The sequence below is a fragment of the Cygnus atratus genome, chromosome 15, assembly GCF_013377495.2.
Source record: "Cygnus atratus isolate AKBS03 ecotype Queensland, Australia chromosome 15, CAtr_DNAZoo_HiC_assembly, whole genome shotgun sequence".
Classification (NCBI taxonomy): Eukaryota; Metazoa; Chordata; class Aves; order Anseriformes; family Anatidae; genus Cygnus; species Cygnus atratus.
This window is the reverse complement of record NC_066376.1, coordinates 16,186,398-16,201,819: the sequence shown is the minus strand read 5'-3', so window position 1 is coordinate 16,201,819 and position 15,422 is coordinate 16,186,398. Positions and strand designations below refer to the sequence as shown.

General features: G+C 42.0%; 2 protein-coding genes across 2 annotated transcripts in view; one reads left to right on the top strand and one right to left on the bottom strand.

The window, feature by feature from the left end:
• HAPSTR1 (HUWE1 associated protein modifying stress responses) overlaps positions 1 to 15,422 on the bottom strand; it is an 824,185-nt gene that overhangs the window by 89,771 nt on the left and 718,992 nt on the right. The window lies entirely within an intron of this gene.
• USP7 (ubiquitin specific peptidase 7) overlaps positions 1 to 15,422 on the top strand; it is a 75,066-nt gene that overhangs the window by 18,807 nt on the left and 40,837 nt on the right. The window contains exon 2 of the mRNA XM_035548779.2: positions 13,049 to 13,153. Within this exon, the coding sequence (XP_035404672.1) occupies positions 13,049 to 13,153 (105 nt within the window). The remainder of the gene's footprint in view (positions 1 to 13,048; positions 13,154 to 15,422) is intronic.

Here is a 15,422-nt window from a genome sequence, read left to right as displayed (position 1 = left end):
GCGCTGGGACCTACTGATTCTGTTGTGAAGACCGAGGAGGACTCTGGATTCAGTTCTGTGTTAAGGCATTTTCAGTGATTTCAGTGATTGCCGGCATTTATACTGCAAGGACTGAAAAGGCAGAGCAGCCACCTGGCAGATGATTCATTAAATTAATGCTGGCCAGAAGTGTAATGGCTGTGGTTTCTTGGGAGTGGCCAGACCCCAAAAATCTTTGTGGAAACTGCTGCCCAAATGGGCCCACTTCTGACGTGCAGGACGGGTTTTCTACACAGAATTGTAGGGAGTGGAAGGGACCTCGAAAGATCATTGGGTCCAACCCCCCTGCCAAAGCAGGTTCCTTAGAGCAGGCTGCCCAGGCAGGCCTCCAGATGGGCCTTGAATATTTCCAGAGAAAGAGACCCCGCAACCTCCCTGGGCAGCCTGTCCCAGTGCTCCGTCACCCTCACCGTGAAGAAGTTCTTTCACATGTTGGGGCGGAACTTCCCGGGCTCCATTTTGTGGCCATTGCCCCTTGTCCCGTCCCCACAAACCACTGAAAATTGGTTGGCCAAATCCCTCTGTCTCCCACACTTAAGGGATTTATAAACATTAATAAGATTCCCCCTCAGTCTTCTTTCCTCAAGGCTGAACAGACCCAGGTCTCTCAGCCTGCCCTTCTCTGCTTGTCGTTGTTGGCCTGCTGAAGTTTTTGTCAAACATGGAAAAGTGCTAACAAGGGAGATCGGGAAACTTAGCTTATTAAATAACAACCTCAAAAACTCATGGGAACAATATCTTTCAGGAATTTGGGGAACTGGTGGAAAATAGAAATTCTGTAATCTGCATTTTGGACAAGAAACTGCTTTTCTGTTCTAACCCATTGTAAAGCATCCCGTTTGAAAAAGGAACATTTCTTATTTTGTTCACTCTGTGGTTGTTAGTTTTAGATGACGGCATAATTACTTTTTGTTAATTACAGTGAAAACAAATGGTGAAATTAACCCAAAGCGTAGATTTTTGTAGTAGGAATCTCTTAAAATCATCATTTACCATTATGTTTGCTTGCAACTTGTGTTATTAAACCTAAACATGTTGAAAACTGAATTCCACAAGGAAATAATGCTTTTGGTGGCAACGCTCCTTGCCTCTCTGAGGAAACCTTACGAGTTCCTCCTCTGGCAGGACGTGGATGTGTGCGTTTATGTCAGTTCCCATAAAGGACTGAAACCATTCAGGGCTTTTTTGTCATTGTTAACCCCCATATGTAACCATGACCCCGGCACAGGCTGCGTCCGTAGGGGCCGGACGCCCGCGGGCCCAGCTCAGCGCCCTGCGGCCGCAGGTCAAGCGAGGAGGAAATCTTCAGAGGGAATTGGAGGGAGTCGTGGCAGGTGAAGCCCCCGCGCTGGTACAGGGCTGGGTGGGGAGCCGGGGCTCAGCCTGCACCCCGAAGCCCTTCCACATTGCATGGATGCTCCCCGTGGGGCAGCTGGGATTGTTTTTCTGGAAGTGGAAGGGAAACATGACCCAGGTGCTCTGTTAGTCTGAACACCAAATTTGTATTCACACCAAGGATTATAGACGGTCTAAAACTGTCTTCTGAGTTAGGAACCTTGGATTTTTTTTTCCTACACTGTTCCTGTTCAGGCTGTTTAGAGATTTTTCAGGTCAAAAGCTTCTTATGGAACCCCCACATATCTCCGTAAGATTAGGCATCCTGTATTAAGCAAACATTGTGTTTAACCTGGTGCCTTGTGTCTTGAGGGTTGTCAGCAGCAGATGCCTATGGTGAATGTTAAGACATGGAGCACTCACTTCTCCACTGCCTGTGCCCTGAGGGTTTTCTGAGGCTCCCTAGGCTGCCTCCTAGTGTTTTAACAGCTTCTGATGGAGTCATCTTCCATTCATTTCTTAGCTTTTGGAAGTGAATGGGAATAATATATGCTTTGTATAAGTTCACTGCATCTTGAATACTGAGTGCAGCCTGGTTTAACAGCGTTGCTTTTTTGCTTTTTTTTCTCCATTTTGAAAAGGTCCAGGAGAAGTTAGAAAAAAAAATGCAGCAAGGAAAATAAAAATCATCAAAGGTATTAAATGGCTGTTGTAGCAGTAACGACTAAATAGACTAGGAAGCGGCTGTCTGGCACTACCTTCATGGATAACTGAGGAAAGATACGATAAAAGCCTGGAAGGCACAAGTAGCAGGAGGAGGAGCAGAAGCAGCAGTTTAAGAACTGGAGAATGTCAAATGCAACATCAGAGGGTAGGTTGAAAACAAAAAGAGTTATTTTGTATAAGACAGCTAAACAGTGGCACTCTTTGCTGGGATCTTGTAAACACCAGCGATGTATGCTGGTTTGAAAAGTGGGGGACACCCTCACAGGGAATTTTCAAAAGCAGAGGCACCATCCACAGGCCAGGACGTCCCTGAGCGTAAGACGTGGGGCCTGGCAGGACAGTAATTTAAATTTCATGTAATTTCAAGTAATGCCCCTTACATTGCAAGTGGAAATTAAATGTTTTCTTGGGCATCCTTTGTCCCCCTGCCCCAGGTTCTGTCTGGCATGTTCCTTACCCTCATTTAGTCACCTTTTCTGTACAGGGAATGAATATATCTACTCTGTTTTCTCTGCCCTCATTCTGAATTCGTTTTAACTACAAAATAAAAGCTAAGTGTACAAGACAAACCAGCACACACAGCAGCCTTTACAGTTCTCGCTTATAAAACAAAGCGTATCTCTTTGCTTCCATGTAATAGTTCAGATCATTGTAGCATTCAGCACGCTTAATTAGAGCTCGTGGCAGTTGTTTTTTATACAAGTACCTACCACTTCAAGAACAATGCAGTCAGATACTGTGGTTAGCAGGTCCCAAGAGCTCCTACCTGTGCATCCAAACTGAGCAGTACGTGCATGATGCCTAGTGCCCTAGATCCCCATGCTCTGGGTACCAAGCAGTGTTTTCACATCGTCAGAGACTTGCCATAGGACTGCCAGACCAAGTCTGTAGGTGACTTGGCTTGTGGTTATAGCTGCTATGCTGTAATAGTTACCTTTAAAACAGGTTTAGTAGTTGCATAATTAGGCTAAGAGGAGTCATTTGTTGTGAGCACATTTGATTTAGACTCCTTCACAGCACAGCAAAAAAGCCTGAGTTGCTTGTGTTCTCTGATGAGAAAGAAATACCATTAACTCCACCTCCTTCCCCTCCTTCCCCTCCTTCCCCTCCTTCCCCTCCTTCCCCTCCTTCCCCTCCTTCCCCTCCTTCCCCTCCTTCCCCTCCTTCCCCTCCTTCCCCTCCTTCCCCTCCTTCCCCTCCTTCCCCTCCTTCCCCTCCTTCCCCTCCTTCCCCTCCTTCCCCTCCTTCCCCTCCTTCCCCTCCTTCCCCTCCTTCCCCTCCTTCCCCTCCTTCCCCTCCTTCCCCTCCTTCCCCTCCTTCCCCTCCTTCCCCTCCTTCCCCTCCTTCCCCTCCTTCCCCTCCTTCCCCTCCTTCCCCTCCTTCCCCTCCTTCCCCTCCTTCCCCTCCTTCCCCTCCTTCCCCTCCTTCCCCTCCTTCCCCTCCTTCCCCTCCTTCCCCTCCTTCCCCTCCTTCCCCTCCTTATCGCGTAACAGGATTTAAAGTTGCTCTCCTGAATCTGGTTTGTTTGCCTTTCCTTTTCACTAGGCTGCTCTCAGAACTACTGAGAGACTGCCTGTAACAAGCACGTCAGATTTCTGTGGTCCTGCGCTGTGTATCTATCCATTTTTCTGCACGTTGCAGTGCGTAAAGAGGAGATGAAACCTGATCAATGCTAGCAAATCTGTGATGGTAAAGGAAGACCATTAAAAGCACTTGCAAACGTCACGGGAAGAAGTGCTGATGGTGTTGGATCTCAGGTGTGAAGTCTCCGATGTGCATAGACCACGCTTTGTCTAGCTTGGAGTGATCTGTTAATGGTGTGGTGGTGGTATTTTTTTAAACAAACCCTGGGCAAGAAGTTACCGTTAGTCCTACTTACAGACAAGGTATGAGGCTAAAAGCGGTCCATGTCATGTCATCCCCCCCCCTGTCCCGTATGCTAGTGTCATTGCAGTGCAAAATCTGTATTATCCACTGATGCTGTCTGCTGGAAAATTGGGTTTGCATTTAAACATGGGCAGATGAACTACGTTTTCAGTTTCAGAAAATCATGTCAGTATTACGACAAAAGAAAACTTATTGTGCCCATGCTACCTCTCCATGCTGCCACTGGTGTCAGGAAAGCTCAGCATATGCCCAGGCGGCATTTAGCAGTGAGCAGCACAATTAGTGATTCCTGTAAGCACAAATCCGTTCTCAACAAGTATTTCAGAAATTAAAGTAATGGCTAATGATGTTTTAACTAGGTTACAAAAGTAACTACACAAAATCATCCTACCTTCAGAGCTCATTGTACAAGTACTGTATATAATCATACTAACCCTCATTTTAAGAAAGGGTAAAGTAATATTTTATATTATTGTTACAAGTGCAAAGCCTTTTCAGTGCTCTAAGTATGTAGCAAGAATTCAGCCGTGGTATTTTTGTTTTAATACCCCAAAACTTTAGAATCTGATGTACTCAGCCAAGATGATACAGAGATGAGTTCTGGGTATGTATGTAGCTGACTGACGGGTCAAAATTAGGCTGGCTCAGGTGGTGGAGCCGTATGCTTTTCTATACTTGAAAGAGAAGTGTATCAGGCTAAAGGGAGCATAATCACCAGCCCCATAACGTGTTCATAGTACTACCCAAATAAGCTTATTTAATTATTAATTTGTCTCTCTTTAAAGCACAAAGAATGTGATCGCAGCATTGCAGCATGCTGAGTGTAGGTAAACAGAAGTGCTCTGTGATGCTTGGACTGCCCTGGCTCCAGTTGAGAATGTATCATTTTCTGTATGTTAGAAGTTCACCTTTCTGTAAGTAGTTTTTCAGCCTTTCTAGTGATGATTGCCGAAGAGCTTAGTGTTTGTTGTTGCAAGAGATAAGTCAATTAGTCAGTAGAGCAGTAAAACATAAAGAGGGGTGTGATACTGGAAAAACACATTGTTTAGGGTGTGTTCAGTAGGTTGGGACCAAGTGCCTTGTCTTCAGCAAAAATGTAATCATGCTATCATCTCTGGAATGCGCAGAGACAAGACTTAACGAGTTACGATGGTTGCCTCTCTAGCCATGCTCCTTTAGATGCAGTGAAGAGAAGGCAGTGCAAGTCCGGTGGTTGTTGCTATAATGGGTCATGACACTTCTGATGTTTCAGCCTTTCCCCTGTCGTGGAAGAAAATCATTTGTCTTGTCAACCGTTCCGTTTACTGTTTTGAGTACTACATGGGAGCCAGAAGCAGTCGTCTTTCCTTTTTCTTCAGGGTCTGGTAGTTTTCTACACGTGTAACCTAAGCTAGCAAAGCTCAGCAGACTAAGAAAAAAAACTATGGAATGATTCTCAGCAGACTTTCTCTTGCCCGGATGACTGCTGAGGAGCTTGTGGCACTGTGGAATGGGTAAAAACAGGTTAGTGAGAAGTTGGCATCTTTCAGAGAAATAACATCACTGTATTGAAGGAAAAACTCATGCTGGTATTGTTGCATACCCCAAGTTATTAAACACTTAAAGCTTTAAAAGTGTGTGAAAATTTTCTTAAAATACATTGAGAAAGCAATCTATAGAAACTGCTCCAGCAGAAGTATAAAGTTGTAAATATGTTGGATAATTATAGGTGTGGTGTTAGTGTCCAAACTGAACTCTGGTTCATGCAGTTTTTCATTTGACACTGAATTATTCATAAAGCAATGAGTTAAACTGCTGAAAGCTGGCAGTAATTTAGTCACTGCTTGTTTTAGTAAATTTGGGGAGGTGGGGTGACTTCTTAAAGCTTTTGGTCCAGTGAATAATTGTGTTGATAATCCCTTAAATGATTTATATATGTCTATAAGAAATTAGTCGCATTTTTAAGACTTCAGCATTCTGATAAGCATTTTACAGAACAAAACGTTATCTCTAAAGATAAGCAATTTGCTGCAGCCACTCATTTATCTGCCTAATTTAGGGAATAGCTTCTGTGTAGGCTATTTGTTCTCAGCTATTTTTCTATTCATGAAGATTCATTATTTGAAAATAAAAGGGAGGTACAATGTTAGCTTTCTTAGTAGGATGACGTTTCAGATACTATTTACCATGATGTGTCTCTCTCATGCACATTTGGTGTTCAGAAGTTTCTTAGGGGAGTAACTCTGGTTTATCTGAGAATGTAATAGTCCTGTAACTTACTAAGATCATACCTTTTTGGATTCATTAGGTACACTGACACAACATAAAAACACTCTTGCCATCCCATATTTTGTCAAAATGTTCTCTTTAACAGGCGGACGTAATGATAGGAATACAAGACAACAGCAATATAATGATTGATCAGTGTAATAAGTGGTGGCTACAGCATTACTATCTGTCTAGTCATTGTTAAATGTTCTGTAGGCATGGCAGGGATGAGTCTGCTTCCAGGAAGTTTCCCCATCCCAGTAATGTTTTCTTCATTTACTGTCTTGTGTAGCATCGTCTCTGACTGTGGGGGATTTGCAATTCAGTCAATAGTGCAATAATTATTTGTTTCAGATGACAGCTACAGGGCAAGAGACTCCTGTATAATTCTTTATTTTTTTTAAAGAACTAACATTGGCTACTTGCTCTCTCTTTAGTAAATAAATGTCTTTCCTATTTTCTTTCTACTAAATTTGCTAAGGCAAATTTTGAAAGCACCAAGTACCATTAAACCGTGCCTCCCTCCCTCGCTACAGGTCATTTCTCATCCTGTGACCACAACACCTTTGTTCCTTCACCTGCAAGCTCGCCTCTTGCCTTCTGATGCTTCTCCTTAAGTTTTACTTAGTGTCCTTTATAGCTTTCTAGTTTAGGGGCTTGCACACAGTGCCGTTTGACACTGGATCAAATAATGAAAGAGGGAAAAAAATAAATAGAAAAATTAAAAGAAAAAAATGTGGGGGGGGAGCGGGCACAAATCACCCACCATTTTGCTAATATGAAAATTAACTCTTTGCTGTAATTGCATGATTTTTTACGAGTCATGGAAACATCTGTGGCAGCAACAATCTGTACTTTCACATCAGTCTTCAGGATCTTACTGATTTAGCTACTTCCTTTTTCCTTCCTCCTCTACCTGGCCAGCTTGAGTTCCATCTCTTTATTCCATCTTTTGGAAATGTTTGGGGTGGCGCCTGCTTTATTTTTTGGATGCCTTTTGAAAGGCAAAGTACAGAAATTGGTTGTTGCATTTTCACGTTTTCATTACAGCAACCTCAGAGTGCCTTAAAAATGGAACTGTAGCACACTTTTTGCTTAATTTCCTTTCTCCTAAGTCCCTTCGTGCAGGTAAGAAGTAGTGTTTGTATGCTAACTGCAGGTAGGGATTAGAGGCCAAATATTTTCTCTCACTTTTGAAAGGCTGAATTCTTCCAGAGCAAGCTGGTCGCTTTCTTCCATCAGGGGAAGAATTTTATAAATCTTTTCTTTGAACAGTTCTAGTTGTTCAAAGATTGGGTGTTGTAAGTTAAGTTTCTTGAGATCACACGACTTGTTTGGTTGTGTCTGTTGTGTGTTTAACCTGCTGCCTCCTGGGAGTGGTGCCTGTTACTCTGCCTTCACAGCAGGGCTTTCCAGGCTCCTGGGGAGCCAGTCGCTGGAAACCCACAGGCTTTTTTGTAAACTTCTAGTGTAATTGTATAAAACCCAATTCCACTGATTCAGTAGACTTCCTGCACACCACTTACGGTTTGGGGAATCTTTGCTGCAGAGAGCTGTGAAGTAACCTGTCTGCACAATTGTTTCCCATTGAAGGTGGGTATTTATTCTTTCATCTTCTCCACATTGTTGGAAGTTTCTTGTTTGCTTTCAAGAAGTAATATTCTTTGAGTTTTTTGGAATGAGTCTCATCAATGTCTAGTAAAGGTCAGTGTGATGGCAGATGACGTGATTATTTAAAATAGCACTTAAAATCACTGAGCTCTGTTTCAGGATGATTTCTAGCAATGGTGTGGCTTTTGTTTATTTTTGTTTTTCAGCTGTGTGGTATTATCAATGTGGTATTGGTATTTTGAATCATGTAGTCCCTGATGCATTTTAATACAGCTACTTTAAAAAATCCTGTAAAGACGCTGTATTTCCCTAAATTGAAAAGGACTCACGTGATAAGCCCTGAGGACCAGCAGTTCAGCAAAGCTGCCTCAGAAGGTCCTTTTCCAACTTCAAGTGGTCCAATGAATTCTGGCACTGAGATGGAAAGTTGGCCTTGGCTTTTATGTTCAGCACGTGATTGATACCCTCTGATGCTGGTGTAATTTGACTGCTGCAAGACTGATTTCACTCATTTTTCAGTGAGATTTGCATAGTCTGTCTACATACTATTATATGTATGTTCTTAAAAAGGCATTAAAAGTCATTTTAAAGTCTTCCGTGAAGTAACAAAGGCTGAAATTCTGGAACACCCAGCAGCAGGGGAGAAAGGCTGGTCTTTTCGCCTTTCTCTCCATAAAGGCAGAACCCTGGATTTGAAACGTTGCAGGGCAGCTCCTGAGGCTGCTGCCAGCAGCAAGCGGCCGTAGGACTTCCCTTCGCCTTGTGAACGCCAGAGCTTCTCGCTCGTCCTTTCTGGAGTAGTTGTGGAGGTTCTGCATGGAGGTCTGTACGAACCGTAGAGACACGGGAAAGTCCTCAATGCTGGTGGTTGCCATCATGAGGCAGCCGTACATGATAAACCATAAGTTTTTAGTGTCACTGTTACTCCAAAACTGTGGTCTGTTTAACCTGAAAAGGAAACAGAATTTTTTCATAACCTTCTGCAGAGACTGCTTCAGTTTCTCCTCTTTGGCTGCCAGATCCAAAAGCTAACGAGAAACACTGTAGATAATCTTTCAAAATTTGAGTACTTCATATGACACGAGTCATGACTGAAACCTGTGAGGTTAGTAGGTTGCTGCTGTCAGCCTTAAACTATGGCAGAATACTGCTACTAGTTTAATTGCTGCTGTAGAGGGGTCAGTTTGTGGCTTTTGCTTACCTGTGACTGCAAGCACGTTTGCTGCTGAGCTACCTATCATGTATCTTGGAGATGGCGTGAAATTCTCCAGTATTTTTCAGTACGAATATAACAGGCCTCATATTGTTTCAGAGGCCACATAATCTTGACAAAATCTTTTTTGCTTTCTCATTAATAGGAAAAAAAATACAGCATTCTTTGAGTTTTCTTTCCCTGTAGATTTGAATTATTGTGAACAGTAAAACAATAGAGCAATACATCTTACAGTGACACTGAGTTCATCCTACTAAACCAGCTGAATCCGTCTGAAGAGCTTTTTTGAGTCCAGGCTTTTTCAGTCATTGTGCTATTTTCATTCTGATTAGTTAACATTGTATTTACCTATGTTAATGTTGAGGTCACTGTCCATAATGAGGAGATTTTAAAAAAAACCATTTCTGTAAGAGCTGGCATCCTTCGGCATAATTGTAGCTCCAGAGAATTCTGACTTTTGAATAACCACTTTGCTTTCAGGCTTTCATCTGAACTCTTCAGTGATAGACTTTGTTAATGAGTGATGAGGAGTACACAGTAATTTGATGCACAGTAATTTGTGTATGATCCAGTAATTTATCTGTGTAAGGTGACTTGCTTCTCACTACTTTCCTAAACTGTAGTGTCATGTTCCAGTGTCTTTCTGGTTGCATACACCAGTTTCTTAGACTTGATTTCACTTCAGCATTCATGATCTTTCAGAAAATAAGCGAAAGCTGTTTCGCTCAAACTTGCTAATATCTGAAGTGCGTCTCTTCAGATGCTAACAGAACCTCCAAACTGTAGAAACCCTCTTTAAACACTCGGAGCTGTTTGGTTTCTTAGTAGTGCAGTGGCATGAATAGATAGAAAACTGTATACAACCCTAAATGTTTAACTTGTCATCACTGTTCATCATGTCCTACATTTCTTTTTCTAATAAAACAATATCTAAACAGTTGTAAGTGTTGCATTTTAGGAGATAGAAAACAAGTGTTCTTTACTGACAGTGTTTGCCTGAAGTATTGGAGGCTACAGTAATTTAGTATTTTGTAGTACTGTATTTCAGGAGTTGAAGGCACTCCTTATTCACAAGGTCATTTTATGCTTTGTTGTACTACCTTCTTCATTTATGTGGTTTATGTTAAATTTTGGTTGATTATTAGATTGTGCCTTTATTTCAAGGATACAATTAAAACTGGGTGTTCTGGTCTAGGAACTGACGGGTGACATGACTTGGGTGGTGTTGACCCAACGTGGTTTAAGCTGTGCTGAAGACAGCAGTGTGTTCGGGAGAAAGGCCTTCCTGACCTGTGCAGACAGGTGTTTTTTCTTCGTCCTGCCTTGTATAATGCTAAGAACTCTTTGGCTTGAGGCTAAGAAAAGTGTTGTTTCTTGTTGGTGGTGTTTTTTTGTTTTTTAATTAAATCTTGGTGCAATTTGACATTTCTTTCCTCTTAAGGGCAACAGAGGAAGACATCAATTCTCAATTTTCAATGCTTGGTTCAAAAACAAATGTCGTACTGCTTGCTAGCAAATCTGTTAAACAAGGTCTGTGTTTGCTTTGTGCAAAGCATTCACAGTAATTGTTGAGTTTTATTAGAAATCATAAACTTCCTTTATTCACAGCAGTCGAAAACATTTCTTACTATTATGTCTTCCCTATCTGAAGGCTGTGTTACAAAAATATGTGTCAATATCTGTCAGGAGAAGCAGCAGCAGCATGCATTGTGATTCAGTTTATCTTATCACTAAGTAGTGTATCTCAGAAGCTGCATCTATTGTATCTTTTAAGTTGATTGCTTTTGCTGTGATAGCTTGTGTTTTCTCCCTGCATGCTGCTCCTGCTCGTGCGAATCGTAGAGCGGTATCTCATAGAAAGCTCTAGAGTTAGCTAAGGACAGATATTTCCCAATAAAACATGATTTCAACATTTAAATTCTCTGTGAGAAAAATAGCTTGTTGGTGAAGAACCAGCTATTCCTCAACGGTTTGCTTCAATTTGTTTCCGGATATGAAGTTAGCTTGATGGCAACTTTAATACTGGGCTTTAATTGTTCCAGTTCGGTGTGTGAGCAGCGGTATTGCTGTGAGCAGGCTGGGTGCTCCCGGGGAGGAAAAGTGCCCCAGAGGATGGATGGCTTCCTTCTTAGGCTTGTTCCATGCTGTTAAACAAGAAAGGGAGGAGAAGGAAAAGAAAAGAAAAGAAAAAAAAAAAACGCAAGCTGTGGAAATAAACTTAGTGATCTGTACTTCTTACTCTCCTTTTTGTCACCCTCTTCTTGAATTGCAGCAGTTTAAACTTCTCCCTCCCTGATTCTGTTGTAGTTGGGTTCTTTTTATTTGAACTTACTGTGCTCTAGCATTGCTGGTATTGATGCCTGCCAGCATGGGCTTCTTTAATCTTCTGCATACCTGTGTCTAGTGCAACCCAAACTTTGATTCGTAGCTGATTTTGCTATCGTCCTTCTAAGGAGAGATGAGGAAGGCGCACGCTTCAGTGTGGGCACTGCATGCTGTGTGTCTTCAGCATTTAAATAGCACTCGTGCCTCAGTGAGATGTGCTCTAACCCAGCAGGACTCTGAAAGTCATGGGTCAGTGTCAAAGTTTATGGTCATTTGTGTCTGGTCCAGGAGCAAACCTCAGGTGGGTTTCTGCTGATACCCGAGGCAGAGGCTGTTTGTTCTGGGGATTTCCTCACAGAGCTGCTGCTTCGGTAACAACAGGGTAGGAACGCCCATCATTTGCGTCTCTTTCCTTCAGTACTGTGAACTGTAAGGAGGCTGCAACACCCAACATGACGGGAGGATTGAGGCAGCCCGATGCTACCTCACTTCACACCTTGCTGGCAGTGGCTTTGGCCTCAGCTCTGGCTTCTCAGGACGTACAGGGTTGGTGACCGTAGTGCAGCGAGTGCGCGTTCCACTTGTCGCTCCTCTGGCACGAAACGGGCAAAGGAAGAGCAGTGGGCGGAGGCGGGTCCCGAGTGAGCTGTCCCCTGTCCCAATCCCCCAGCCCCTAGCCCCGCTCCTCCCGTGGGCACTGGGGGCTGCGGGTGTCCTGGGCCAAGCGGGTGCTGCTGTCCAAGGTGCTGACGGGGCACGGGGGGGCACTGGGTGGGTGCTGACTGGGGGGCTGCCCACGGGCTTCTTTCTCTGGGGTCATGCGTGCCCCTGGGCTGGCAGCAAAGGGGGTCCGGGTTTTGGTTCCGTGTTGGGAAAGAATTTGTTCAAGAATGTATATGGAGGAAAAGCACGTGGCAGTAATTGTGCTGAAGTGATCAGTCAGCTTCTGGTGCAGGGCAGTGCAAGAAGGGGGTGTTCTGTTGTTGGGTTCATCGTGAAGATGCTGAAGTAATTCATCTCTGAAACTCTGTTCTACGGTTCACAGAGTTGTTTCACATCTCCTGTTTTAGTGGCATTTACGCATTTAAAATGGTTATCGTAACAAAACTTAGTAACAGTAGTGGCTAGAAACTGGAAAATGTTACCTCTAAGATGGTCCTGAGAGGGGAAAGGATTTTCCTTCCAAAGTTTTCCAAATAAGATTTAAAAACATAACTTTACGTTTGATTAAATGTTTAGGTTTCCTTTAAAGAGCAGTGCCACTGAAGAAGTCTTGAAGTAGATTGTTAACTTATGTCTGATTTAGAAGTATATCTATAAAAAGGTGGAATGGCAGGAAAAAGCCATTTAAAGGTTCATTTTTTTTTACAAGACATGATTATGAGATACTGAGTGTAAGGCCATTTGCAAGTTTAAGAATCAAGTTGTTTTTTATATTTGTGTTCTGTATTAACATGGACTTTTTGCTCAATCCCTAAGTGTCTACCTCTTTGAGGAATTTTACAGTTAGATGTATACCTGTACAATAGTTGCACTACAGCTTCAGTGGATACTGTTCTGCAGGAAAAAGCGTACCTTTTCTGTCTTGGTTGTCTCAAACATTGCTGGAGATAGAAATGTTAATACAGCTGAATAATATATATTTTTTTTATTTTTCTGTGTTAGCTGGAGATGCAGATGACCCTCCAAGAATTACTCAAAATCCTGTCATTAATGGGAATGTAGCAATGGCTGATGGACATAATAACACCGAAGAAGACATGGAAGATGGTATGTAAATATTTGATGAAAACCTGCAGCTTGCTCATTTCTTTATTTTTAGGAGTTTAAGAACAAAATGCTCCATGTCTTATGTGTCCTCTAAACTGCAGCTAACTAGAAAATCAAAGCCTCAATAGTTACTGTTTTTTTTCTGTTCAGGTGTTCTTATGACCTAGCTATACAGTAGGATTAGGCATCTGAGGGTTTGTTACTTTTGTTTTTTTATTCATTTAAAAATTGCAGAAAGTGATACTGTTTGTTGTTACATTTTGTGATATATCCCTTTAAACATACTGCAGCTGGTGCTTTGCTGAATTGTAATTTTGTCAGTTATGCAATCCCTTCAGGACGTTTAGAGTCCTTATCTGTCCTGCTCTGTTGTCAGGTGGCAGCTGTGATCAGTTATGATAAGTCACTGCTAACTATTCGTCTGAGGAACACTTCTCCCCCCCAACTCTGATGCACTTTTATTTGTGATTTGCAAGGGAAAAAGTCTGTACTATTGTCCTGTTAATGAAAGGGGAAAGCAGTTAAGGTTTTGATTTTGTTGTTGTTGTTTGGCTTGCTAAATAAAAATTAGGGTGTAAACTTTTTTTTTCCTATTACAGAAAAATAATTTTAAGTAGATATGTATAGGCTTATTTAAAGAAAGATAACACATTTGTAATTCACTTAAATCTGTTATATTTAGTGAAGAAAGTATGTAATACTATTTCTTATCATAAGATACTAGGAGGAGAAACTGCTCCTGTTTTGAAGAACTAAAAATTAAATTGGGGGAAAGGAGACACAACTTGAATGGGATCTGTTCCCCTCTGATTCTCTGTCTCATGCTGTCTTGTGAGAGTTAGGAAGTCTTACGTACTCAAAGACATGCTTAAATATTTGTGGAAAGTGTTGTGTGGTTTTTGTTTGAGAAAAAACACAAACTGAGTTTAAAGGGCAAAAGCAGTGCTTGCTGTCATGTATTCAAGGAACTTAATAACAAATGGAATGCTGATAGAAAATGATAATGTTCCATGAACAGAGTATGGTTTAAATTCAAGACAGAAACATCTCATGGTTGACTTGTCTCTGTAACACTGGCAAAGATAAAGTTTCCTAAGATCAGATTATTGCAAAAAAGTGAACATGATGTCTGTATAGCTTATGTTCTTATTGATCATCATTCAGGGGGGCTTTGATTTCTCAAATCAGGAATTCAAGAGTAATTAACCAAGACTAAAAGAGGATTTTTTTTGTCTTGATCAAAACCAAGTTACCTGCTGTTAAAAGATGTTAAGCATGTTTTTTGGGTCCTGTTATTTGGAGGGTAGCAAGAGGAGATCGAGTGGATTGACTGGCAAGGATGGCTCTGAATTTCATGCTCTTGGTAACAGGGTTTATAGCTAGAAAACCTGATAGCAGTGAACCAGTGTAGCCAGTAGCTAATATTATTGGTCAATTAGTACAAAAATTTGTCCAGATGTTCGACCACATACTTGCACAAATTAAGCAAAAGGAAGTTAAGCTGCTGAAGCAGCTGATGAAGCCCAGGCTGCATCAAAGATGGCAAGTAATCAGCCATACACCTCTCTTCATTCAGAACGACGTTGACTTTTTAATCAAAAAGCTACAGTAACACAGTTTGTCATTTACCAAATGTTTGAGTCATCTCAGACAATGAGTATGCTGCTGTAGGAAAAGAAGCATCTGAAAGCATTCAGCAAAAGGCTTGTGAAAGCTTCTGTGTTTGTGGCAGTACTAATGTCTTGGTGGACTTTCGGTTTGGTCAAGAGCTTTGCTCCATTCTGCTGTGGGACACCTTTCAGGGGTAACATGTGATGATTTAGCAATACTCTGGTAGTTCTTGACTATCATATTTGATTAAGGAGTGTCTGGATGCATCTTGGTGCTACGATACTTCTACATTGACACAGATAGAAAGTAGGGTTATTGCAAAATGTTGTAGTTGCAAAAACATTCCTGAAGACTTGCATCACATAAGTGAATGATGCCTTTTCCAAGCCTTGTAAACCAGATTAGTTGCTTGCTGTTGCATTACTTACACATCAGTGCAGTTGCTGCCTTGCTGTTTGTTCCTAGGCTATCCTGGTTTGCAGCATGGTATACATGCGTAATGGACAGCGTGGGAGATTCACAAGATAGGAAAAATGCAGGGAGGCACTGGCCTCTTTAAACATGCTCTGTTTTCCACTGTTGTTTTTCGTAGCAGTGAGACCAATCTGAGCTGAAAAAGAATGCTTGAATTCAGACACTGCTTCAGTAAGAATATTCA